This window comes from Moschus berezovskii, chromosome 8, assembly GCF_049115385.1.
Source record: "Moschus berezovskii isolate FMDL1 chromosome 8, NW_MosBer_1.0, whole genome shotgun sequence".
NCBI lineage: Eukaryota > Metazoa > Chordata > Mammalia > Artiodactyla > Moschidae > Moschus > Moschus berezovskii.
The window spans coordinates 146,242-173,408 of record NC_142467.1 but is presented as its reverse complement, the minus strand read 5'-3'; the positions used below and the strand labels follow the sequence as shown (position 1 = coordinate 173,408).

The following is a 27,167-nucleotide window of genomic DNA, read 5'->3' as shown; positions in this document are numbered from 1 at the left end:
AAAATTGGATGGATTATCTGAATATCATGAAAACTCTGTTGCTGCTGATACTGCTAAGTCGCTTCAGTCGTGTCCGACTCTGTGCGACCTCACAGACGGCAGCCGACCAGGCTCCGCCATCCCTGGGATTCTCCAGGCAAGAACACTGGAGTGGGTTGCCATTTTTATGATAGGTCAAATCGCTATCTCTGTTACTTTTCTGAGTATTCTTTTATCTGCGGGCAACTCTCTAGCTGTTAAGGGATTCCCTTTCTATACTGATAGATTTAACCTGGTCCATTCTGTCTCAAACCCCTAATTGAAGTCCTGTTCTGAGAGAAAGAAACACTCGCATCTCTACCGATCGTGATGGTTTCAAGTGGTTTAGGAAGTTTTGTTTGCTTCTGGTTTGTTTTTTTTTAATTTGGTTGAAATTCAGACATTTGGATGATTTGGCAAAATTTAGGAAGCACTTCTAGGGTAGATATCTTTAGCTATCAAAAGGAAAAATATAAAAGTTCAAAAGGATCTTTGAACAAATGCGGTGACTGATAAAAACAACCAGAGAGTGACAAATGACCGCCTGCTACTAGAATAAGGAACCTCTATTAACCATGATCCAGCATTACAGAGAGTGCTGTTGTAACCGTAGTTTTAATGATATCCTAAAGATGAAAATAAAGAATTTGTGATTTTTTATATCTTTCCCCAGATAAAACTTAAAGAGATATTTGAAACCCCTACAGAAATCAGTCTGGTCTTAGAACTCGTCACAGGAGGAGAGCTGTTTGACAGGTGAGTGGGTCCTGGAAATGTAACTACAGTACAGTTTTGCATTCAATCACCAAAGATAATTGAAGGGAAATATCTCCTGAAATTCTTCAACACCAGTTGATAACTTCTACTAAGATAAATCTTAAATATGTGAAAGATGTGGGTAAATGAAAATTTGGGATGCTTAGTGAATGAAAAAAAAATTATGCTATTTACTTTTGCAAACATCTACTTTCTACATACAAAACAATTTCTAAAGTCATACTAAATCTAAGCTCAACAGTAAGATTTAAGAGGATATTTTGTGAGAAAGTATTTGATGAAAATTATAGATAGTTAAGTGTGTATTATAATAGTATTCTTTGTTATGATCCAAAGCTCATGAAAATCGATTCTCTCCAAATGATTGTTTCTAGGCCTACTTTCTTTTATAGGCTCTTTAAAGAGTTCCAAGTTGCAGAGAAAAATATGTTCTATTATATCCAATTATAGCCAATTTTAGTTGTCTGTTCATACATTCATCACTCAAGGCAGAGGTTTGAGGGTGCAGGGAGTATGTCTGGAAATCTGGTAGAACATAATACAGACACATTATTTGCGCAAGTTTTAAGTTTGTGCTTTAAGTTTCCATAGCTCTCCCACCCTCCTCGTCTTCTCAGAATTCCCTCTTTGCCCTGATGTGGTCTTGGGAGCTCTTTGCTGTGCTGATCAGGGTAATTAAACAAAAATGAATTTGAAAGGAGACAAAGAAACAGAGTAGGCTTATATTAGAAATGGTAAGGAACTACAGCTTCTGTGATGTAAACATCTTATTGGTTAAAGAATTGGTGAAGAGATAAGTGGACTGAAGGCAGAAGAGAGGGTGAAAGCAGTAGCCTGAAAGCCTGGAGCACAGTAAATTCTCAGTGAACAGTTGCTGCATGGGTGAGTGCGTGAGCAGCTGCTGCAGTGAGTGGCCTCTGAGGAGAAAGATGCCTAAGGGAAGCAGGCTTAGAATGTGCTGGAGAAAGGCATGCCCCCCTTCCCCCCTCCCCAGCTCCACCCAGTTAAATTTGCTGCCTCTTCAAGAGCTTGCAGAAGTCTTCAAAGTTTTCATTGTTGTTGTTTAGTCACTAAGTCCTGTCCAACTCTTTACGACCCCATGGACTGCAGCCCACTAGGCTCCCCTGTCCATGGGATTCTCCGGGCAAGAATACTGGAGTGAGTTGCCATTTCCTTCTCCAGGGATCTTCCCGATGCAGGGTTCAAACTGTCATGCGTGTGTATGTTCCTCGACTCTTTGTCTGGTCACTACAAAGATTTGGGGCGACGGACATTAAAGCCCCCTTGGCGTGTCACAGCTCTCGGGTCTTGGACAGACTGTGTTATAGTTCTCAGGCCCTGAATGGACCATGTTATAGCTCTTAGACAAATCAGTGTTACAGCTCAGTGTTACAGCTCTATTTATTTAGAAGATAGCAGGAAACCCATCTTCAAGGCGTGAGGGCACGTCGATCCAAAGACGCGAAGAGAAGAGCGCCCAGCGCATGGGAGAGAGAGAGCGAGCTAGCTTTGGCTCCTCTTTTTATATGTTTTTCCCCTGGGCCTGCCCTGTGTAAACTGGGCCAGCCAGGAGTGTTGTTAGAGTTACCTGAGGTCCTCACTCCGGTCCTCAGACCTTCCTCTGTTCTATTTTCGCGGGCTTTTCCCTTGTCTTTTGGCCACCAGCATTTTGGACTCCTTTTCCCTATTCTACCTACCTAACAGAACCATGTCTCCTGCATTGGCAGGTGGGTTCTTTACCACTAAACCACCTAGGAAGCTCCATTTTCAAAGATCTGTATGCTTTTAATGTTAGACAGTGCAGATTTTGACCTTCAGATTGGAAGGAGCAAAGTGGCCTTGATTGGAGCCACATATATATCTTCAACAGATACATAATTTTGTTCAGATGTATATTAAAGTTTCTTTAGAGCAGGTTATGTGAATAACCAGATTTTAAAAATGATAGCATTTAGACTATGTCCATTCTTTACAGATAAACGAATCACCTGAGATACGTAAGCATAGGTAGCCTCAACATATACTTCCTGTGGGATCTGGTTCATAGTCAGTTGGACTCATGTTGTAAATCCTGACTTAAGGAACAAATAACTGACTCAGAGTGGTTTGCTTAACTTCTCTGAACCTCAGAACAAATTTGAAGCTGTAGTGTGGTGCTGAGGAAGCCAGGACACACTGATCTGCTGTAAGGACAGCTTTGTCTTAAAACCATTGTGTTCCCTTGTGCTTAGTCAAGACTCTTCTGGACTAGCTCATTTGAATGTTGCCTGAATTTGTCCATCGTTGTCCTTTTACAGTGCTTCTTTAGCTTACTCTTTCATGGACATATTCCTTCTTCAGGAACATTAATAGAGTCAGATTATAGTTAGATCCTGCTGGCTCTGGAGTCATGAGGTCTCCCTAAGGAAGACTGACATATTTCTCTGCTAATTGGGAGAAGGAAATGGCAACCCACTCCAGTGTTCTTGCCTGGAGAATCCCAGGGATGGCGGACCGTCTATGGGCTGCCATCTATGGGGTCGTACAGAGTCGGACACGACTGAAACAACTTAGCAGCAATTGTGGTCCACCAGAGAAGAACCTCCTGTTCTTTCTAAATAATTCCAGGACAGGAATTTTCACAATTAAGTAAATAGTATTTGCTCTGTACCTTCTTACCTCTGTTTGTTTCAGCCATTTTGGAAATAGGGGTCTCTCTTCCCCTTCTCCCCAGTCTTTCTGGGTCTCTCATCTTGTAGTCTAGTTGATTTTTTATGGGATGGAATTAATTCATCTATAGATAAGAATGAAAAACTAAATGTCAAAAATTTCATGTATAATGATAAATGAATGAAATATTCAGATTTAGCAAAGGACATCTAAAGAATCGTAGCCAGCTAGTAAAGCACTCAACTAACTACTCTGTAAACTCTTAGTGGTCTTAAATGATAGACTTTCCCCCCTGAATGTTGTCCACATGTCTGTTGCCATATCTGAGATGAATGTGGTTTCTCCATTAAGTTACTTAATCCTACACTTATCATTAAATTTGGGTCAAACTGAAAATATATCCTGTATTATTATCCACTTAACTGCTTTCTTTCCTGAGAGATCAAAATCATAATATGGTCTCTTTTTCCTGTACTTAGGCCAAAACCCAAATTTATTTAATTGTAATAACATAAATTCATTCCTGGTCTAATGATGACTCTAATACTATCTAATGAATGAACTAATGGGGCAATTGATGAAGAGATAATTATGTTAGCCTATTATAGTCAAATGGTGTATGACTACATGTTATCAGCAAAAGATCTATGTTGTTGCTAAAAACCTAACCCTGAGAAATGTAAGTGAAACCTGCTGTTTCATGTAGCATATGAATAATAAATTGCATGGGACAATGGATTGCAGTTTTTGGAATAAAAGCAGTGATATTTTGTGTCCAAGGAAATTCCCCCAAAAAATCTGCACAAAATTACAATATCATGATAAAAAGAAATCTCCAGAACATTTTCTTTTCCATCTTTCTCAATCTAGTTACAATTCTTATAAATTTATTGAACTTTTCAAGTGGATAAGGTATGAGATTGCTTAAGAGTAAATTTCCAATTTTTTTTCCAGAAAATGATTGTATTATAAGGCAACTAATTCAGCAGTATCCTTCTGGTCTTCTAAGTAAATTTTTTTAACTTTTTTTTTTTTCTTTTCCTGATTTTTGTCTAACTCTAGTATCAGAATATCTTGTGAATTTTTTAATTTGTCTTTTTTCTGTTTTCTCCTTGTGTTTTTGCTTGCCAGGTTATGCTTGTTCACATGCCAAACATTATATATAAAAGGTTTTAGAATTTAAGACTTTAAATGCTGTTGCCTCAAAAAAAGCAAATTTTGTTTTGCTCCAGCAGGCAGTTAAGGTAAGGAACAGATCACTTTAATCTAATCAGGCATTGGACTGATTCAAAGCTGGGTTTCCTGAAAGCAAATCTATTTCTTGTCACCTCTTACTCATAGGTTTTGCCCTTTAAGGGTCCCAATTGAAGCCAGGGGATTTTTGCCAAGGATCCCCTTCCTTGGCAGATCCTAAATGCCAGCTTCTGTTCCCTCTACTGTGTAAGGTGGCCTGTCAGCTGCTGACTTAGAATCCGTTAATGCCTTTAAAGAAAAAGCATAAGCATCAGATACCAGGTTTGCTTTTCTGTGTTTTTCTTCTCTTCTAGAGCTTGGCTGCTAAAGCCTTCACTTCCTTGGTAGCTCTGTGGTGTCTTCAAGTATACTTTATATTTTATTTAGCTTGTTTTCATTGTTCTTACCTGTAGGCTTGTCCACCCCACCTTTACTGAGAGCAAAAATTCATTAGACATGGTTTGAAAAGTTCTTTCACAGACAGCAGTGTGTCTTCCTCTTTTATGTCAACCCTTTGGGATAATCAGGATGAAAAGCACTGTCCCACTCTACAGATGTGGAACCTGAGGATGGTAAATGATCTTCCCCAGATAGGCAGTCGGTCTGTCTTCTGGTCCAACTCTTCCTCCCCATATGGCCTCAATGTCTTTCTTTTTAAATCCAGTTAACCCCTTTCAAATTATTTACAACCGCTGTTTGTTTTGTTTAAGGAGAATCCCTGATGCTTGAAAAGTGAAAGTGAAGTCGCTTAGTCGTTTCCGACTCTTTGCAACCCCGTGGACTGTAACCTACCAGGCTTCTCCATCCATGGAATTCTCCAGGCAATAATACTGGAGTGGGTTGCCATTTCCTTCTCCAGGACATCTTCCCAAACCAGGGATCCAACCTGGGTCTCCCGCATTGCAGGCAGACACGTTACTGTTTGCGCTACCAAGGAAGCCGCTTGGCCTTGTATTGCTTGTATTGGTCCTGTGCAAAAAAGTTTTTAAGTTACTCAGTCATCTTTCAGGTTTTTCTAAGGCATTATTATTCTCATTTTTTTAAGACCACAAACTGTAGAAATTGATGTCATACAGTGAGACCTGAAACTCACATCTGTTTGACTACAAACTTTTTTTTTTTCATTTCTTCCAACAAAATATTCTCTTGCGAGAAAATAATCAGTTGTCAATATGCAGGAGAAGTAGTAGTTATATTTGCAGATTATGCATTTAGGTCCTTAATTACCTGCAGAGTCCTAGTATTTCAGTCCTGATAGTCAGTTCTACTTCAGCATTCCTGGGTCTCTGCTCTTGATGGAAATAAATGGAATTGTCAGGACACTGTCATTAGGAAAGAATCCTAGAAATGGAAATTAGGGCTTTTCTCCAGTCTTCATGGAGTTGTGTCATGGTAACCAAACTCAGAACACATCTGAATTTGTGAAGACTATTGTGTCAAAAATTAGTCATTAATGTCGAAATGAAGATATGTAAATATCTTTACGGTAAGATATCCTTACTGTCTAAAAGGATAATTAGTCACTATAATGAGGGCCGTTTTTGAGTGCCTTTTGGAGTCCTGGCAGTGTCAAAGCATTTTACTAACCATTATCTCATTTAATTCTCAACAGCAACACATATAAAATGTAGGCCTTGATATATATATTTTGTAGACCAGATAACTGAGGATCAGAGAGGTCCATTAACCACCACTAGGTCACTCAGTTTACAGTGGATCTAATAACAACCGCAATAATTAAATGGAACTGAACTCTAGTATGTCAGATTCCAATGTATATGATTTTTCTAACACACTATACTGCTGCTATGTAAGTAGATGCTAATATTCTTAATATTTAAAAATGAAACTTCAAATTAGTGACATAACATTTTATTTTGCTTAAGTGTGGCTTAACATAAACATTAACATGTGTATACATATGTATATATAAATACATCTTCTCTTTATGCAGTTTTATCTGTCTACATATAAACAAAACATGTGCTTTGATTTGGAGTAGATTTAAAGTCTACTTTTTCAGAAGCTTGACTATAAAGGGAAAAATAAGTGAGGCAGAAGAAAGGGACACAGGGTAGATGGAGGCTTAATGGACATGAGTCTGAGTGAACTCCGGGAGTTGGTGATGGACAGGGAGGCCTGGCGTGCTGATTCATGGGGTCGCAGAGAGTCCGACACGACTGAGCGACTGAACTGAACTGAATCACTGTTTTAAACTGGCCCACTGGTAACACATTAATTTGCTGAAGGAAGGAGCCTACTGGATAGGAAAGCAGGAGAGATCTGAGAGGGACTTTTATTTGGAACCACATCCTGGAGAAGACCCTGAGGGAATAAGATCTAGAGTCACATAAAAGGGTTGTTTTAGAAAAAGTTTCTCTCTCCCTCAGAAGCATGAAGAGTTAAGCTGCAGAAGGGTCACAGGACCTAGAACAGTCACAGCAGAGAGGAAGGCGAGCACAGCTAGGGGGTTTCCTGTCGGGGCGGCGTTGTGACTCCAGCCCACTTACACGCGAACACGTCAGTCTGCAGCACTTTTCCGCGAGTGCTGGGGAGAGGCATCCGACGCCTGATCGGAGCCCCCTGGGCGGTGCAGCAGGCTCAGATGGGCCCCTGCAGGCAGAGGAGAGTGCGTTCCCGGAGAGGATGTGACATGAGCGTCCGTAAGCAGAAAATGAAGAAGGGAAGTGCACGGAGGGACGCCACTCACCCACGGACAGCAGCGCCTCTTTGGTGTGCACTGCGCGTGCCTCTCTTCGCGTGTTTCTGTCCTTTTGAGCCTTCACGCTCTCTGCCAGTGCGGTAGACGCCTACTGGCGTTAGTTTCCCTTTCGTCCATCCGACAGCGTTTAAGGCACAGAGTTGATCGCAGCTTAGCCCAGAAGGCCACTTACTACCTTCCGTTCTTTTTAAACCTGACCGGAAAACCGCTTATAGTCAGGCCTCACCCTGCTGTATCAGGTTCACGCCCTGCTTTGTGCTCTTCTCGGTCCATGAGTGACTGACACAAGCACACACCCCCCTCCTTGTTAACCAGAGGAATTTTCCGTCCTTCTCAAGGAGCTCACAGTCTAGAAGAGGGAAAATAAAACTAATATGGACCCAAATAGCATTTGTAATACTACCTCCAAAAATGTGTACTGGAGCTTATAGAGACAACCATACTATCACAAGTTTTAAAAAAGTAAAGGAGGGCAAGAGATAAAAAAAGAATCAGTAGTACAGAGAAAACCTATCACAAAATACTTTGAATTCACTACAGACTAGTCACAAATTTGGCTGTAGGATTCATAAGTGCTATAACTGGGGCATAAACGCAGTCCATTGGTTACAAATTAAGGGGGTCTTCTATGCCAGAAATGACTTCAGGGAGCTAATAAAGCCTTTTGAGCTGAATCTTAAGTAGGAAATAGGAAATCAACAGGTGAAGAGCAGAGAGATGGGAGAGGGATGTCCAGTGCAGAGCACGCCGGGTGGGGGTCCGTCTTGGGAGCTATTCTAGACAGCAAAGCAGTTACTGTATATCTGTCAGATGGATGATTGAATAAACTCTATGCTCTTGGGCTATTTATATAGCTTTGGGTCAGGCTTTTCATTTGTAATATGAGAGTTTGCACTGGGAATCCCTTAGACCCATTTCCAGATCTGCAGTTTGATTTGGCCTCTTCTTTCTACACTGTCAGCTCCTTGGCCAGCACCCATAATGATCCATGGTTCCCTCACTCTCTCCCTAGCTTACAAATTTAACGGGTGCCGGTAATACCCTGTGGAACTGTTTATTTAAGCATATGAATTTAATACTCTTTGGGAGAGTTCTTAGAAAAGGCAACAATATAGACAAAGATACCATGAATGAAATAAGAAAAAGCATGAATGAAGCTTAGAAGTGGTAGATTTACACAAGGTACAGCGGAATTCATTTAAATATAATTTTGTGTGTAGCGGCATGACTCTGGCAGCCTTCAGGACTTGATTTCTGAAGCGTGTTACTCAGGGCTTTTCATCCTGTGTATATGATCTTCAGTGCACACCCTCACCAGGCCAGTGTGTTTCTCACATAAACCTGCAGTCATCTAATAACATCTCCATTTAAGAAAAAGCTGCCAGAGGTGGGGAGAGCAGTTGGGCTCCTCATCCTTGTGCCAGGAAGTCTGAGGGCCTCAGGATCTGATCAGATTAGAGCTTTTCAGCTGCGTTGCCTGTGCTAACTGCTGGGCTGGAGATGAGCTCAATTCAATTTGCAGCAATTAAGGTGACAGGAGCCAATGTACAGAAGTCATATTTTAAAGCAGATCCATAGAGAGAAAGAGGCAGTGCCTGTGTTTTCTCATTCTGCGTTTAAAATGATGAGAAGGTGAACAGCCCCAGCCGTGGGGAAGAAGAGCATGTGGGCCAGGAGCAAACAGTGGACGCTGGAAGCATGGCCTTCGCGTTAGAGGCCTGTGGAGGCCACGGGGTGCTGTCTGGAAGCTGGGGAGACACAGATCCCTCCCAGGGATCTCTGTGCCTGGGTCCATCGGTAGCTGGGACCCCAAGGCAGCCTTTTGGCTTGGTGTTGGGATTAAAATCCTAGGAGAGATTTTAGTTTTAGCAGTTGACAATGGAACAGCAGGAAATTGTGCAGCATAGATATAAACTCGGAGAAGGCAATGGCAAGCCACTCCAGTACTCTTGCTTGGAAAATCCCATGGATGGAGGAGCCTGGTGGGCTGCAGTCCATGGGGTCGCTAAGGGTCGGACATGACTGAGCGACTTCACTTTCACTTTTCACTTGCACACATTGGAGAAGGAAATGGCAACCCACTCCAGTGTTCTTGCCTGGAGAATCCCAGGGATGGGGGAGCCTGGTGGGCTTCCATCTATGGGGTCACACAGAGTCGGACACGACTGAAGTGACTTAGCAGCAGCAGCAGATATAAACTACTTGGTCCTGGACCTTTGAAAATGATCTGAAGTCACTAGTATATTTTGTATAAAGCTAAAAACTCTTCCTGCCGTTGTGTAGGTGACAAATCATGGTACTATTTTCATTGCCCATGACTTTGTCACTCATAGAAATCACAGATATTGTATTACATTAGTTGTTCCAGAGATCTCGAAACAGTGTTTATACTCATCAGTTTTTTGAAGCTGTGAATTATTAAGGTATGCCACTGGACCTTTTTATCCAACTCAGTAGGTCTTATTATTCTACCACATACCCAAAATGTATTTGACAAGCATAATTCGTTATTATTAGTTTCCTTTATAACCCCATGTATTTTAAGTATATTTTCTAAAACATTCTAAAAACAGTCCAGTAGGCTCTCCCAGACTGCCGGAGGAGGCTGTGCACACCAACCTCTGCTCTGTGGTTTGTGCCAGGCAGTCCATTTACACAGGCCAAGTTGGCCAGTGCTTAATTAGTGAATCTGAAGCCATGTTTTGAAGTTGGTGGTGGTTTAGTCGCTAAGTCCTGTCCAGCTCTTGACCCCATGGACTGGGAACCTACCAGGCTCCTCTGTCCCTGGGATACTCCAGGTAAGAGTAGTGGATTGGGTTGCCACTTCCTTCTCCAGGGGATCTTCCTAACCCAGGCATCGAACCTGCATCTTCTGCATTGCAGGCAGATTCTCTACTGACCGAGCTACAAGTAAAGCCCTTGTTTTGAGGTTAGTGCCTGGAAAGCTATCTTATGCTTTTGCACTATTTCAGAGTTATTTTTATGATAGCATTCAGTTGTTTTTTGAACATCTAGTTATCTAGACCTCTTGTCTAATAGCACATGGTCATAATGAGGTATCAAAGTTCTGATTAAAACTAGAGTTAGGCTCTCTTGTGTAGCTTCTGAGGGTTGCTTCTTCATCAATAGTATTTTGAGCACCGTTTTACAAGAGGCATTGAAGAAACTGGATGAAAAATAGACCTCATATACGAGAACTCATAAAATTCATTCTTAACGCATTTGTGATCTCTCATTTTATGACATATCTTCATTTTGGATATTCTCAGTTATTATTTGTTACATAAGTGAATTAATATTTTGTGAAAACAGTGTGTCACTAATTACTCATATGATCTTTGTTGTTGTTCTGTCACAAAGTTGTGTCTGACTCTTCGCAACCCCATGGACTGCAGCACACCAATCCTCCCTGTCCCTCATTATCTCCTGGAGTTTTCCCAGTTTCATATTCATTGAATCGGTGATGCCATCCAACCTCTGTCGTCCCCTTCTCCTGCCTTCAATCTTTCCCAGCATCAGGGTCTTTTCCAGTGAGTTAGTTCTTCTGATCACATGGCCAAAGTATTGGAGTTTCAGCTTCAGCATCAGTCCTTCCAATGAATATTCAAGACTGATTTCCTTTAGGATGGACTGGTTGGATCTCCTTGCTGTCCAAGGGACTCTCAAGAGTCTTCTCCAACACCACAGTTCAAAAGCATCAATTCTTTGGCATTCAGCCTTCTTTATGGTCCAACTCTCACATCCATAAATGTGTTCTCATATTCATGTATCAGAAAAATATAAATATACCATTCTATTTTGAATTGCTCATTTGTGTCCAACTCTTTGCAACCCCATGGACTGTAGCCCACCAGGCTCCTCCGTCTATGGGATTCTCCAGGGAAGGATACTGGAGTAGGCTGCCATTCCCTTCTCCAGGGATCTTCCTGACCCAGGGATCGAACCCAGGCTTCCTGCATTGCAGGCAGATTCATCATCTTCTGAGTCAACAGGGAAGCCCTGAATACCTAAGTGTCCCAGATTGCTAAATGAAGCAAAATTAATGTATTTCTATCTAGTAATTGGGCTTCCCCAGTGACTCAATAGTAAAGAATCCTGCCATGCAGGAGATTTCGTTTTGATCGCTGGGTCGGGAAGATCCCCTGGAGGAGGAAATGGCAATTCACTCCAGCATTATTGCCTGGGAAATCCTATGGACAGCGGAGCCTGGTGAGCTGCCGTCTGTGGGGTCACAAAGAGTTGGACACAACTGAGTGACTGAGCACAGTAGACTTTTGACTGTATATACATTGTTTGGTTTCTTGGGCATTTTCTTTTGAAATCTCAGCTGAATTTTTGGTAAGAATTGTTATTGTTTCTTCATAAAACAACTGGGCTATTTTGCTGAATTGAGTTACTTTTGTTAGTGCAAGTTCAATTGCCCATTGTTCAGTGAGGCCAGACAAACCAAAATGCCAGAGTTTGGTGAAGAGAAAGGTTTATTGCAGGGCCATGCAGGAGACGGGTGGCTCATGTTCTAAGGAACCCCCAAGCTTGAGCTCCCCAAAGGGATCTGGCAAAGCATTTTTAAAAGGCAGGTGAGGGATCACAGGGTTTGTGATCAGCTCTGCACAGTTCTCCAGTTGGCAGATAAATGAGGTCACAGGACAGTGTCACAGGGGTTAACACATGCCTGGGGCTGTCTGCTCATGGTTATCAGGTAGCTAACATGTTCCATTTGAGAGTGGGAGGCTTCACATCTGTGCAACTCAGGGAGCGTGCCTCAGACACCGTTGCCTCCCTCAGCGAGGGCTCCGCAGAGGATGTGAGGAGGGCCTGTCCTCGGAAGGCAGCTGAGGGCCCCGCTCCATGACGTTTCGATTCATTCAAAATACACGTCTAGAAGATCTTTTGACTGTAATGTCTAGAAACTGCATTAAAAGTAGCAGTAACGTTTCTGTTGCATTTTCCTTTGGGAAGCACGGGTATGGCTGGTCTCCCTCTGGATCTGCAGGCAGTTGCTTGCAGCAGCTGAGCATCCCTTCCCAGTCCAGTGCTTTTTTTCTTTTTTGCCATGGTAAGGAATGTAGGCAAATGTCCACAGTCTGAAATTTTTCTGGCATCCATTCACTTAGCAATTAGTGCTGATTCCACAAATATTTATTGACCGCCTACTATGAACAGCTTTTCAGGGGTGATCCAAGCAGCAATCTAGGAGAAGGCTAAGAATTTTGCCCCAATACCCAACAGAAGACAGTAACCAAACATCTACTATAGTGATGCTACAGAGGAGAAGATTGCAGGATTGCACTTTGCTTTGCTTGGTCACCAGTATCTTCACCCACAACCTTATCTCTCAGTTACAAACCTGCATTTGCAGCTTGAGAAGTTCCTTGCTATTACTCTTCCCAATCAGTCATGAATGGCCTAGGTCATAGCTCAGTTTATTAAATATTTTAAATTGAATGTCTGAGTTTCAGAAACTTGTCCCTGTGACATTCTGATGAACAAATCAACTGAGAACAAACTTTCTTTTAGCAGAAGGAGCCTGGAAGAGAAGCAGTTGGGTTTTTATGGTAGAACTTAGTTATGGTATACAGAGTTCATGGGGGATCAGGTGGGGAAGGCCACCTGCATTTGTGCTCCTGCCCTTATATCTGCTCTCAAGATGTTTCTGTCAACAAGATTTAACACATTTCTTGGCTGTACAAATCTTAGTATAACGTATATTTATGGCGATGTATTTATTAGTAACTTCTCCATTATGTATGGTCTCCTCAGGGGCAGGGCCCAATTCTTGCGCGTCTTTAATTATTTGTTTTTGGTTGTGCTAGGTGTCTTTTGGTGTGCGGGCTTTTTCAGTGGGTGCAGAGGGCGGGGGCTGCCTAGTTGTGGTGTGGGGACTCTCACCACAGTGGCTTTTCTTGTTGCGGAGCCCGGGCTCCAGGGTGCATGCGCTTCCCGTAGTTGTGGCACAGGGGCTTCGTTGCTCCAAGATATGTGGGGTCTTCCCAGATCAGGGGTCAAACCTGTGCCCGGCATTGGCAGACAGATTCTTTACCATGGAGCCACTTAGGGAAGTCCCCAAATCTTATTCTTTATTAAGTCCAGCAAGTGCGGGCTCTCATTTGACAGTTAGAACTATTGATTAAGTGTCATTATCCCGTCTTCACGATCTAATTCTCTCTGTAGTCTTGGTCCTTTTCCTTAGAACGCTCTCCAGTTCCCTGCTTCTCCCCTGCAAGTATCCCACCCCCAGCGCCCATCCTCCCGACAGCTAGAAAACTCCTGTATGTCCTTCAGGTATGAGCCACCTCTGGAATACTTTTCTCACCTGCATGGCCTGAAGAATAAATTGTCTGCCCTTTCTAGGAGATCCCAGGCCATTCTCTAGTATCTGTCATAACATTTAGCACACTGTGTAGATTGTTGTCTGTGTTTTTATACCAAGAGAAACCAATTGAGTGCAGAAGTCTTGTTTGGTGTACTACTGAGCATCTCGCACACAGTAGTCATCCCATAATATTTATTGAATAAATAAATACATGGATACCTTTGTTAGATGCATCATCTTCATTAATTGGATGAAGTATATTGCTATTTTAATGTATAATAATCCAACCAGTCCATTCTAAAAGAGATCAATCCTGGATGTTCATTGGAAGGACTTATGCTAAAGCTGAAACTCCAATACTTTGGCCACCTCATGCGACGAGTTGACTCACTAGAAAAGAGTCTGATGCTGGGAGGGATTGGGGTTAGGAGGAGATGGGGACGGCAGAGAATGAGATGGCTGGATGGCATCACCATCACTCGATGGACATGAGTTTGAGTGAACTCCGGGAGTTGGTGATGGACAGGGAGGCCTGGCGTGCTGTGGTTCATGGGGTTGCAGAGAGTCGGACACGACTGAGCAACTGAACTGAACTGAACTGATAGGAAAGTAGTGAAATTTTCATTATTCTTTCTACAACCACTACTCTTCCCTCTATACTACCTGAAAATAGCTCCCAAGTAAATTCACTCCTCCAGCCAGCCAGTCACTAGACATTCACACACGGACATGTTCTGAACACAGGCCCTTAACCCTTAATTGTATCTAAATGAAAACTCATAAACATCATACTTAGGTCAAAGCTTGAGAATTCACAATAAACTGAATTATAGAGAAGAAATTCTAGTGAGTGAAGCACTTCTTTTCTAGGGGATGGAGACGCTCATAAGAATTCACGTATATTTAACAGACAAGGAGGGTTTATCATTAGGAAGGCCACTCATGGTTGTGCAAGTTGGTTCTGTACTAACCCAGAAAGAGTTCTTATGTAAACGAAGCCATGAGTAGCGCCCCGTGGAGGGGTATCCCAGAGTCATGGTAAAGCTCTGGTCTCAAGTGACTATGGGAAAGTCCACACTGATTTTTTGCAGGGCCAGAGGTAATTGATTCTCTCCTCTTCTGGGCAGAATGGGAGATGGAAAATAAAGTTAATTATCAGCCATTCTTTTCCATCATCTGTGTAACAGCATCCTTCCTTTAACAGGACTGGAGCAAACCAAGCAGGCACAGCCCCCAGAGGACACACTAATGACATTTGTGTTGGTTGATGGGTGTACCGCAGAATCCACACTTAGAGAGGAGCGCAGAGGGTGAGGTAATGGTAGTCAAAGTTCTCTACTTCCTCTGACACAGTAGTTCTTCTTTTCCCCTTATAAGGGGATACTCTGTTTGAAAATATTCAGAGTATCAGTCAATCAGTCAGTTCAGTCACTCAGTCGTGTCTGACTCTTTGCGACCCCATGGACTGCAGCTCGCCGGCCTCCCTGTCCATCACCAACTCCCAGAGCTTGCTCAGACTCATGTCCATTGAGTCGGTGATGCCATCCAACCATTTCATCCTCTGGTGTCCCTTTCTCCTTCTGCCTTCAATCTTTTCCAGCATCAGGGTCTATTCCAATGAGTCAGTTCTTCAGGAAGTCAGTCAGAGAGTATAGTTCAAGTATAGTTTCAATTAAAATTTTAGTAGTAGATTATATAACTTAATCGTGAGTTGGAAAAACTCGTATTGTTGTAAGAAAATATCATGTGAAAATTTATTTTTCAGTTCAGTCGCTCAGTCATGTCCGACTCTCCGCGACCCTATGAATCACAGCACGCCAGGCCTACCTGTCCATCACCAACTCCCGGAGTTCACTCAAACTCATGTCCACAGAGTCGGTGATGCCATCCAGCCATCTCATTCTCTGTCGTCCCCTTCTCCTCCCGCCCCCAACCTTTCCTAGCAACAGAGTCTTTTCCAGTGAGTCAATTCGTCGCATGAGGTGGCCAAGGTATTGGAGTTTCAGCTTTAGCATCAGTCCTTCCAATGAACACCCAGGATTGATCTCCTTTAGAATGGACTGGTTGGATCTCCTTGCAGTACAAGGGACTCTCAAGAGTCTTCTCCAACACCACAGTTCAAAAGCATCAATTCTTTGGGGATCAGCTTTCTTCACAGTCCAGCTCTCACATCCATACATGACCACGGGAAAAACCATAGCCTTGACTAGACGGACCTTGGTTGGCAAAGTAATGTCTCTGCTTTTTAATATATTATCAAGGTTGGTCATAACTTTCCTTCCAAGGAGCAAGAATCTTTTAATTTCATGGCTGCAATCAGCATCTGCAGTGATTTTGGAGCCCAAAAAAATAAAGTCTGACACTGTTTCCATTTCCCATGAAGTGATGGGCCCAGATTCCATGATCTTATTTTTCTGAATGTTGAGCTTCAAGCCAACCTTTTCACTCTCCTCTTTGACTTTCATCAAGAGGCTTTTGAGTTCCTCTTCACTTTCTGCCATAAGGGTAGTGTCATCTGCATATCTGAGGTTATTGATATTTCTCCCAGCAATCTTGATTCTAGCTTGTGCTTCTTCCAGCCCAGTGTTCCTCATGATGTACTCTGCATATAAGTTAAATAAGCAAGGTGACAATATACAGCCTTGACGTAGTAGATTATATAACTTAATCGTGAGTTGGAAAAACTCGTATTGTTGTAAGAAAATATCATGTGAAAATTTATTTTTAAGAAACAGTTAATAATAACCCCCTGAGTATTGTAATCTGTCTTACATTTTATGTGACCCTGGTGCATAACAGGTGTCTAATGAATAAAAAGATTAGGAAGAATATTCCATCTTTCGTTCTTTGAAAACATATGAGTTTTTTTGGCAGTGTTCAAAATAATTGCATGAAGAAAATAATTTCTTTCCATCAATATAGTTTTTCTGAATCTTAATAATTATGGTCATTGAGGTATCTTCTTTTAATACATCTTTTTATTTTGTCATATCTGCTCTGATCATGCCCTATTAAAACATTTTCAAAACATAGCATCAGATGCTTTGAGAACTTAACTTCTTGCCACAACATTAATAAAGATGGTACTTTCTGAAAAATAACTATACTATTTGAGATACTAACCATCTAAGAAAAATTACAATGTTAAATTACAAAAATTCAACAGTTTTTAAAATTGTTTTTTGCTGTTTTGTCTCTTTTATGTTTTGAATTGACCTTTTTCAGATGTCTTTTCCATAACTTTTTGTCAGCTGAAAACATCTTGTGCAAGTTGTTAATCTACAGTCTATCAAAAATAATTGTTTTCTCTTAAAATTCTGGGAAGATAGAAACCACTGCAAAGTTGTTTTTCAGTCCTCCCAAATATCCCTATAAGATTAGACAATAAAACTAGCATGGGAAAACCAAAACCTCACAGACAACATCTATAACAAAACTACGTGACAGAGTATCTCTGTGATGCTAAAATATGAATGAATGAGGACAAAATAATGACAGTTTGGAAGAGCTGTGTGGTATTAGCATTTATGTAAGAAGAGGCAGAGGGAGCAAGAGGACATGTGATAGAACTAAGAACAGAAAACTCACATCTCTAAATCACTGGGAGCAGGATGGGCCAGTTTAAGAAGAAAGCTAAGGGGTTTTTGGCATCCAAATTTCTGAGAAGTGCAAGGGCTACACCCACAGTAAGGTTTGAAGAGATTGCTACAGTCAAGGCCCTGTGAACTCTTGAAATTAATATCTAAAGCCTCTTTGGAGGGTGGCAGGGGGAGAAAATGTATTTAGGAGAAACTTCTGGAAAGAGACTTCAGTAATCAGAATAGAGAGGATAGGCAAGGGAATGATGTTCCAGACAGAGAAGAGATCTTAGAAAGGATGGGGTCCACACTTTGAAGGCTTCGTGAAATTAACTATACAGTTGAGAGTTGTGACCCTGGAATAGATATCCTGACCTATCACTCGGTAAAAAGGTTGAGAAACAAATTTCCCTTAAAAATAAGCAGCAGAGCAATGGCTTAGTTAATTCCAAAACAAAATGATTTTAAGAAGATAGAAAACAGTAGAATAGGGTAGAAAAAAGTAGAATAGAGTCTCTTCAGGCGGTGAAAGCAAGGTGGGAGGATATGCCCAGAAAAGGAAGGAAATTATAACTTAATGCAAAATAAAATAAAATTAAGAAAATCATAAAAAAGAACAATATAAATCAAAAGTAGAAAAACTTTTCTTTAAAGTGTACTTGATTTGCAGTATTAGTTTTACAACGTAGTGATTAAACATTTCTATAGGTTATATCCATTTAGTCTTGCTATAAAATCGGCCCGTGCTGTGCTGGCGCCCTGGCTGCTTGTCTGCTTTGTACGCCGTCGTCCGCGTCTCAGTCTCCTGCCCCAGTCGTGGCCTCCCGTCTTTCCTTTCCATACATACACCACCGGCGTGTTCTCTCTATCTGTGAATGTGTTTCTGTTATGTTACGTACAGTACTAGTTTGTTTTATTTTTATATTCCACATATAAGTGATAACATAGAGTATTTGTCTTTCCCTGTCTGATTTATGTCACAAAGCATAATTCTCTCTGGGTCCATCCACATTGTTGCAGATGGCAGGATTTTATTCATTTTTACGGTGATTAATATTCCATTATGCCTATATACCACATCTTTACCCATTCATTGTTGATGGACACTAAGGTTGCTTTTATGTCTTGGCCATTGTAAGTGGTGCTGCTGTGAATATTTGGGTGCATGCAGCTTTTTGAATAGTGTTTCCATCTTCTTTGGATATATACCCAGGAGTGAAATTGCTGGATCATATGGTAGTTCTATTTTCCAGTTTTTGAGGAACCTCATACAGTTGTCCAATATAGTTCTACCAATTTACATTCCCACTAACAGTGTACAAGGGTTCCCTTTTTTCCACATCCTTGCCAACATTTCTTATTTGCGGGGTTTTTGATGATAGCCTTTTTAAAAGGCATGAGGAGATATCTCACTGTGGTTCTGAGTTGCTTTTCTCTGTCAGTCAGTGACATTAAGCATCTTTATATGTACCTATTGGCCATTTGTGTGTCTTTGACAAAAAGTCTCCTCTGACCTCCTGCCCAGTTTTCATCAGGTGCCTGTCTCTCTGATACTGACTTGCGTGAGCTGTCACACATGTCGTGGCTGCGTGTGTGCTCGGTCGCTCAGTCGTGTCCGACTCTGTGACCCCATGGACCGTAGCCCACCAGCCTCCTCTGTGCATGGGATTTCCCAGGCAAGAATACTGGAGTGGGTTGCCATTCCCTTCTCCGGGAGATCTTCCCAAGGCAGGGATCAAACCTAAGTCTCTTGCATCTCCTGAATTGGCAGGCAGATTCTTTACCACTAGCGCCATCTAGGAGGCCCATATATGTTGGATATTTATTCCTTATTGGTCATATTATTTATAAATAGTTTCTCCTATTCAGTAGCTTGTCTTTTCATTTTGTCAGGGGTTTTCTTTGCTATACAAAAGCTTTTAAGTTTAATTAGGTCCCACTTGCTTATTTTGCTTTCACTTCTTTTGCTTAGGAGACAGATCTGAAAAAATATTGCTATTATTTACGTCAAAGAGTTTTCTACCTAGATTTTCTCCTAGAAATTTTATGGTTTCAGGTCTTTTATTTAGATCTTTAATCCATTTTGAGGTTTTTTTTTTTATGGTGTGAAGAAATGTTCAAACCTCATTCTTTTACAAGTAGCTGTCCAGTTTTCCCAGCAGCATTTACTGAAGAAACTCTCCTTTCTCAACTCGGTATTCTTGACTCTTTTGTCATATGTTAATTGACCATAAGTGTGTAGGTTTATTTCTGCAGTCTCTGTTCTGTGCCTTGATCTATGTACCTGTTTTTGTGCCACCTCCATGCTATTTTGATCACCGTAGCTTTGTAGTATAGTCTGAAGTCAAGTTGCATGATACATCCAGCTTTGTTCTTTTTTTCTCAAGATTGTTTTGTAAATTTGGGGTTTTTTATGATTCCATGGAAATTTTAGGATAATTTGTTCTAGCTCTGTAGAAAATGTCATGGGTACTTTGATAGGGATTGCATTAAATTTGTAGATTGCTTTGGGTAGTTTGTGAATTTTAACAATATTTATTCTTCTAACCCCAGAACATGGGCTATTTTTTCCTTCCTTTGTAGTATCTTCCGTTTCCTTCATTAGTGTTTGACAGTTTTCAAAGTATAGTGCTTTCACTTCCTTGGTTAAGTTTCTTCCTAGGTATTTTATTTTTTTGACATAGTTTTAGACAGGATTATTTTCTTGCTTTCTCTTTCTGATCATTATTAGCGTATTGAAAAGCAAATAGATTTCTGTGTATTAATCTTACATCTTGCAACTACTTGAATGCATTTATTCATATAGTTTTTTGTGAAGACTTTCAGTTCAGTTCAGTTGCTCAGTCGTGTCTGACTCTCTGCGACCCCATGAATCACAGCACACCAGGCCTCCCTGTCCATCACCAATTCCCGGAGTTCACACAAACTCATGTCCATCGAGTCGGTGATGCCACCCAGCCATCTCATTCTCTGTCGTCCCCTTCTCCTCCCGCCCCCAATCACTCCCAGCATCAGAGTCTTTTCCAGTGAGTCAACTCGTTGCATGAGGTGGCCAAAGTATTGGAGTTTCAGCTTTAGCATCAGTCCTTCCAATGAACACCCAGGATTGATCTCCTCTAGAATGGACTGGTTGGATCTCCTTGCAGTCCAAGGGACTCTCAAGAGTCTTCTCCAGCACCATAGTTCAAAAGCATCGATTCTTCGGCAGTCAGCTTTCTTCACAGTCCAACTCTCAAATGCATACATGACCACGGGAAAAACCATAGCCTTGACTAGACGGACCTTGGTTGGCAAAGTAATGTCTCTGCTTTTTAATATACTATCTAGGTTGGTCATAACTTTCCTTCCAAGGAGTAAGCGTTTTTTAATTTCATGGCCGCAGTCAGCATCTGCAGTGATTTTGGAGCCCCAAAAAATAAAGTCTGACACTGTTTCCCCATCTATTTGCCATGAAGTGATGGGCCCAGATGCCATGATCTTAGTTTTCTAAATGTTGAGCTTCAAGCCAAACTTTTCACTGTCTTTCACTTTCATCAAGAGGCTTTTGAGTTCCTCTTTACTTTCTGCCATAAGGGTGGTGTCATCTGCATATCTGAGGTTATTGATATTTCTCCCAGCAATCCTGATTCCAGCTTGTGCTTCTTCCAGCCCAGCATTCCTCATGATGTACTCTGCATATAAGTTAAATAAGCAAGGTGACAATATACAGCCTTGACGTACTCCTTTTCCTATTTAGAACCAGTCTGTTGTTCCATGTACAGTTCTGACTATTGCTTCCTGACCTGCATACAGGTTTCTCAAGAGGCAGGTCAGGTGGTCTGGGATTCCCATGTCTTTCAGAATGTTCCACAGTTTATTGTGATCCACACAGTCAAAGGCTTTGGCATAGTCAATGAAGCAGAAATAGATGTTTTTCTGGAACTCTCTTGCTTTCTCCATGATCCAGCAGATGTTAGCAATTTGATCTCTGGTGCCTCTGCCTTTTCTAAAACCTGCTTGAACATCTGGGAGTTCACGGTTCACATATTGCTGAAGCCTGGCTTGGAGAATTTTGAGCATGACTTTACTAGCGTGTGAGATGAGTGCAATTGTGCGGTAGTTTGAGCATTCTTTGGCATTGCCTTTCTTTGGGATTGGAGTGAAGACTGACCTTTTCCAGTCCTGTGGCCACTGCTGAGTTTTCCAAATTAGGACTTCCTATATAGCGTGTCATGTCATCTGCCAGAAATTCCATTTTACCTCTTCCCTCCCAATTTGGATGCCTTTTATTTATTTATTGGTCAGATTTCTCTGGCTAGGATTTCTAATACTGTGTTAAGTAAAAGTGGAGAGAATGGACATCCTTGTCTTGTTCCTAATTTTAGAGGAAAGGCATTTAGTTTTTCACTGTTGAAAGTAATGTTGGATTTTGTAATTCAGCTGTGGATTTGTCTTAAATGGTCTTTATTATTTTAAGATGTGTTCCTTCTCTACACAGTTTGATGAGATTTTTCATCATGAATGGTTGTTGAATTTTGTCAAATGCTTTTGCTGCATCTATTGAGATGATCATGTGATTTTTATCCTTCCTTTTGTTAATGTGGTACAGCGCATTCATTGATTTGCAAATATTTAACCATCCTTGCATCTTGGAATAAATCCTGCTTGATCATAGTGTATGATTCTTTTAATATATTGTTGAGTTCAGTTCAGTTCAGTCACTCAGTTGTGTCCGACTCTTTGCGACCCCATGAATCACAGCATGCCAGGCCTCCCTGTCCATCACCAACTCCCAGAGTTCACTCAAACTCATGTCCATCGAGTCGGTGATGCCATCCAGCCATCTCATTCTTTGTTGTCCCCTTCTCCTCCTTCCCCCAATCCCTCCCAGCGTCAGAGTCTTTTTCTAGTGGGTCAGCTCTTCGCATGAGGTGGCCAAAGTATTGCAGTTTCAGCTTTAGCATCAGTCCTTTCAGGACTGATGGCATCAAGATTGCTGGGAGAAATATCAATAACCTCAGATATGCAGATGACACCACCCTTATGGCAGAAAATGAAGAGGAACTAAAAAGCCTCCTGATGAAAGTGAAAGAGGAGAGTGAAAAAGTTGGCTTGAAGCTCAACATTCAAAAAACTAAGATCATGGCATCTGGTCCCATCACTTCATGGGAAATAGATGGAGAAACAGTGGAAACAGTGTCAGACTTTATTTTTTGGGCTCCAAAATCACTGCAGATGCTGATTGCAGCCATGAAATTAAAAGACGCTTACTCCTTGGAAGGAAAGTTATGACCAACCTAGATAGCATATTAAAAAGCAGAGAGATTACTTTGCCAACCAAGGTCCGTCTAGTCAAGGCTATGGTTTTTCCCGTGGTCATGTATGGATGTGAGAGTTGGACTGTGAAGAAAGCTGATCGCCAAAGAATTGATGCTTTTGAACTGTGGTGCTGGAGAACTCTTGAGAGTCCCTTGGACTGCAAGGAGATCCAACCAGTCCATACTAAAGGAGATCAGTCCTGGGTGATTCCAGCTTAGGTTTACTAATATTTGTTGACACTTTTTGCATCTGCATTAATCAGATATTGGCCTATGATTTTCTTTGTTTGTATTATCTTTGTCTGGTTTTGGTATCAGGGTAATGGTGGCATCTTAGAATAAATTTTGGAGTTTTCCCTACTCTTATATTTTTTAGAATAGTTTGAGAAGGATAGATATTAATTCTCTTTTATGTGTTTGCTAGAATTACCCTGTGAAGCCATCTCCCTCCTTGACTTAAGTTTGCTGGGAGTTTTTTTAAATTACAAATTCAGTTTTAATACTCCTGATTCATCTGTTCAGATTGTCTATTTCTTTCTGATTTAGTCTTGACGGGTTTGTTTCTGATTTAGTCTTGACGGTTTATTTCTAGAAAGTTTTCCATTTCTTGTAGGTTGTCCAAGTTGTTGGCATATAACTGTTCATGGTATTCTTTCTTTCTTTTTTTTTTTTTTTGGTATCTCTGTGGTATTTGCTGTTATTTCTCCTCTTTCATTCCTTATTTTGTTTATTTGAGCCCATAAAGTAGAAAACCTCTTACATGTGTGTAATTGCATACCCCAAAGAAGAAACCCAAAGCAATGGAAGAAAATAAATATGAAAATTCTAATTCAGGAAAATTCTTAAAAAAAGAAAAGACTTGAATTTCAAACGAAAATGTCTGGCCCAATTCTATGCAAAAGGAATGAGTCATTTATTTGGAAAAGAAAAGCAGATGAGAGGGAGTAAGGGGGTGTAAAAGAGGAGCTGCAAATAAAAAGACAGTAAGAGACATATCAGCCAATCAGTTGCATGGACTTTATTTTGATACTGATTCAAACAAACCAATTTTAAAAACAATTAGAAAGTCGAAACTGCATATCTGACAATATTAAGGAATTGTCATTTATAGATATGATAATGGCATTGCAGTTATGATTTTAAAAGATCCTTTATTTTTAGAGATGCCTCCTTAAATATTTATGAATGAAATTATGTGATGTCTGATATTTGCCTTAAAATAATAGAGGAGGAGGGAAAGTAATTGGATAGATAAAGAAACATTGGCCATGAATTAATAATTCCTGAAGCAGTGTGACAATTAAGCGAGATGGTTCATGGTATATTGTCTACTTGTTATAGGTTTAAAATTATTTGTAACACAGAATTTGGAAAGAATTTTTTGTCCTCAACAGAATGAATACTTCAAGCCTAGGCAAAATAAATGTTTTCCATTTTCCTAAATAAACCTAAAGATTTCTAGATTGCCAACTTATGGAAATCTTTCCCCTCATGTTATGGTAGCCTGCTGCAATTGTTTAGATAAATCTTCTTTAACATTAATTTAACTTCTTTTAGCATCTGGTCAATTAAATGCATGTGTCTGAGAAGCATTTCATGTTTTTATTTTAGGATTGTGGAAAAGGGATATTACAGTGAACGAGACGCTGCAGATGCTGTCAAGCAGGTCCTGGAGGCAGTTGCTGTAAGTATGAAGTGACAGCAGTAGTGTGGCTGTGGGTAATGTCCTCCGTTTACAGTCATCGTTAAGAAGCATATTTCAGTGACAAACCACAAAATTTACAGAAAACCGTATGAGATATTTACTAGAAATGTTGAACAAGTTTATATTTTCTGTTGATAACTCAGACTCTGAAAGATGCAGTCCTCATATGTAATGCCGTAAGTTTATAAGAATCATTTCCATTCTGTTGTTATGAGTAAGATCAGAGTTTGGTGCCTATGGTTGTTTTTTTCCTCTCTGCATTTCTTGAGTTTTTCTCTTTATTGTTTTTGTTGTTTAGTAAGGAAGTGGGAAAAGGTTCAAAGAAATAAATATAGACCTTAGAGCATAGAGATTGTTGATTTTTCTTTCAAGAAAAGAAATGAGTAAATTTGAAGAATAAATTCTGACAATTTTTTGAAAGGGAGAAGAAGTGTGTTAACACTTTAAACTGGAATAAAGCTTTGTAAGTTGATGGAAACATGCACCCATATTTACACACACACACAAAATGTAATTTTGAGTTCAATTGTATTGAACTAGTAGGGGAATATTTGTCTAGATAAAACAGACGGGTAAAAATCTTCCCATATATTCAGTGGTGTCTAGTACATCCTTGGACGCTTTGGTGATTGTTTTATTGAATCTAAAAGCCAGAACAAATTTAAAACAAAAGGTGTATTATTTTACCTACTCGCAAAGCTCTACAAACCTTCAGTTTAGGAAGCAGGTTACTACATTCAAGTCAAACATTCTTTGAGAGAAGTTTTATAAAAATCAAATTTTCTCTGATTGCTAAAAATAAGGGTTAACTTGGAGAAAAAAATTAAAGTGATTTTTCTTAGTGTTTCACAGGTAGAAAGAAGCAATTTAAAACTTGTGAGAAGTAGCTGACATTTATGAAATAGTTTATTGTCAGCTACATGGCTATAGAGAGCTATAAAAAATAAGACAGTTGGGACCTCTAAGTAATCATTGATAATATCTCACATTTCTTCTGAATCACACAGTTTTCAGACTGTATCTATGCTGGTTTTTGAACCCACAGAAGTTGAAAACTTCAAGGTTCTTGGGAAATATATTGCAAGCATAACCATACCCCTTAGGCAACAAACCTTAAAACCCTTCTCTTCACCCCTACTTCATCTCAATTCTTGCCCCAAATGTTTCACACTATTTGTGTAACCGTAAAGTTATGACCAACCTAGATAGTATATTAAAAAGCAGAGACATTACTTTACCAACCAAGGTCCGTCTAGTCAAGACTATGGTTTTTCCAGTGGTCATGTATGGATGTGAGAGTTGGACTGTGAAGAAAGCTGATCGCCAAAGAATTGATGCTTTTGAACTGTGGTGTTGGAGAAGATGCTTGAGAGTCCCTTGGACTGCAAGGAGATCCAACCAATCCATTCTAGAGGAGATCAATCCTGGGTGTTCATTGGAAGGACTGATGCTAAAGCTGAAACTCTAATACTTTGGCCACCTCATGCAAAGAGTTGACTCACTGGAAAAGTCTCTGATGCTGGGAAGGATTGGGGGCAGGAGGAGACGGGGATGACAGAGAATGAGATGGCTGGATGGCATCACCGACTCTGTGGACATGAGTTTGAGTGAACTCCGGGAGTTGGTGATGGACAGGGAGGCCTGGCGTGCTGTGATTCATGGGGTTGCAAAGAGTTGGACATGACTGAGCGACTGAACTGAACTGAATCTTGCTTCTTCTGCTTTTTAGCTTTAAATAGCATTTTTTAAAGCTTTTACATTGAATATGAAAGATGTTTGCCCTTTGGGTTTGAATTCATTCAGTCAGTCTTTAAGTGCAGTCTTTAAGCCTTCTTGAGTACTCAGCCTCTTGAAATAAATTCCAGGTTGTCCCAAGTTAAACGGTCTAGTCAGTTTGGACATTTGGGAAGGGTCCTCATGTCGTCTGTCATAAAGCACGAGGTCAAAGCTTCAAGCCCTCTTTTCTGTTTACTTATAGAGGTAGCCAGGGGATATTTCATCTCCTCTGGCAGCTCACTGTTTCTGCCACCTCTAGTCCTTTCCTTGTCACCACTGATATCCTACTGTTCCTCTATTCTCAGAAAAATCACCGTCATTCTCTTTTATCCACCCCTGATGCTGCCTTCTCTCTTTTGCGGACCACAGTTCTCTTGGGCATATATTAATTTCAGAGCCATGAACTTGGAGCCTGGAGAAACTTGCAATATAGAGTGTACAGTCAATTTAATAAAATAAAAGGAAATGGTTGAAGAAATATTAAATATGTCTGCTATCTCAAAAAAATAGATTGTTTTGTTTGAATTGTTTTAAATATTATAGTGATGGGCATGAAGAGTTGCAAACAAAGCCATCTTACCCTTTGAGGTTATGGGACAATTATGGTATCTGAACATCAGAGAAAGAGAGGAAATGAACATGATTATAAAGATGCAAAAAAGGATGAAATAGTGAAAGTTCCTTTTGTTAAATTTTTAAAATCTGTAATCTCCCCTAAAAAAGAAATAAATTTAGTCTGTTAGAATTAAGATAAGGAATTAATGCTAGATATTGAAGAACTGGAAAGACAAAAGAGGAACACTAAGCTGGTATATTGTAGAGGTAGCAGCTTCGAGACACAGCCTCCTTTTGGACTGGAGAAACCCAGTAAAGAGGTTGGATGATTAAAGTTTAGAAGTGTAAAGGAGGTGCTCTGTAGTCCTGTGTGCAGGCCGACTCAGAGGAGCTGCCCATGAGGCTGCTCCTCAGACCTTGGAGAAGAGAGTTCTAACCAACCAGCGCGGGTGTCACTGAAGAGGGGCCTGGGACTGGTTCTGTGAGCGCTGGAAAAACTGGAAACAATGGCTGCTGTCCAAAGGCTGTACCCCTGCAAGGTGAA

At 40.7% G+C, this 27,167-nt stretch overlaps 1 protein-coding gene across 2 annotated transcripts in view; it reads left to right on the top strand.

The window, feature by feature from the left end:
• Window positions 1-27,167, top strand: part of CAMK4 (calcium/calmodulin dependent protein kinase IV) — a 279,175-nt gene that overhangs the window by 176,588 nt on the left and 75,420 nt on the right. For both annotated transcript variants that reach the window (XM_088838424.1, XM_055430450.2), the window contains 2 exons: window positions 692-774; window positions 24,199-24,271. In XM_088838424.1, the coding sequence (XP_088694550.1) occupies window positions 692-774; window positions 24,199-24,271 (156 nt within the window). The remainder of the gene's footprint in view (window positions 1-691; window positions 775-24,198; window positions 24,272-27,167) is intronic.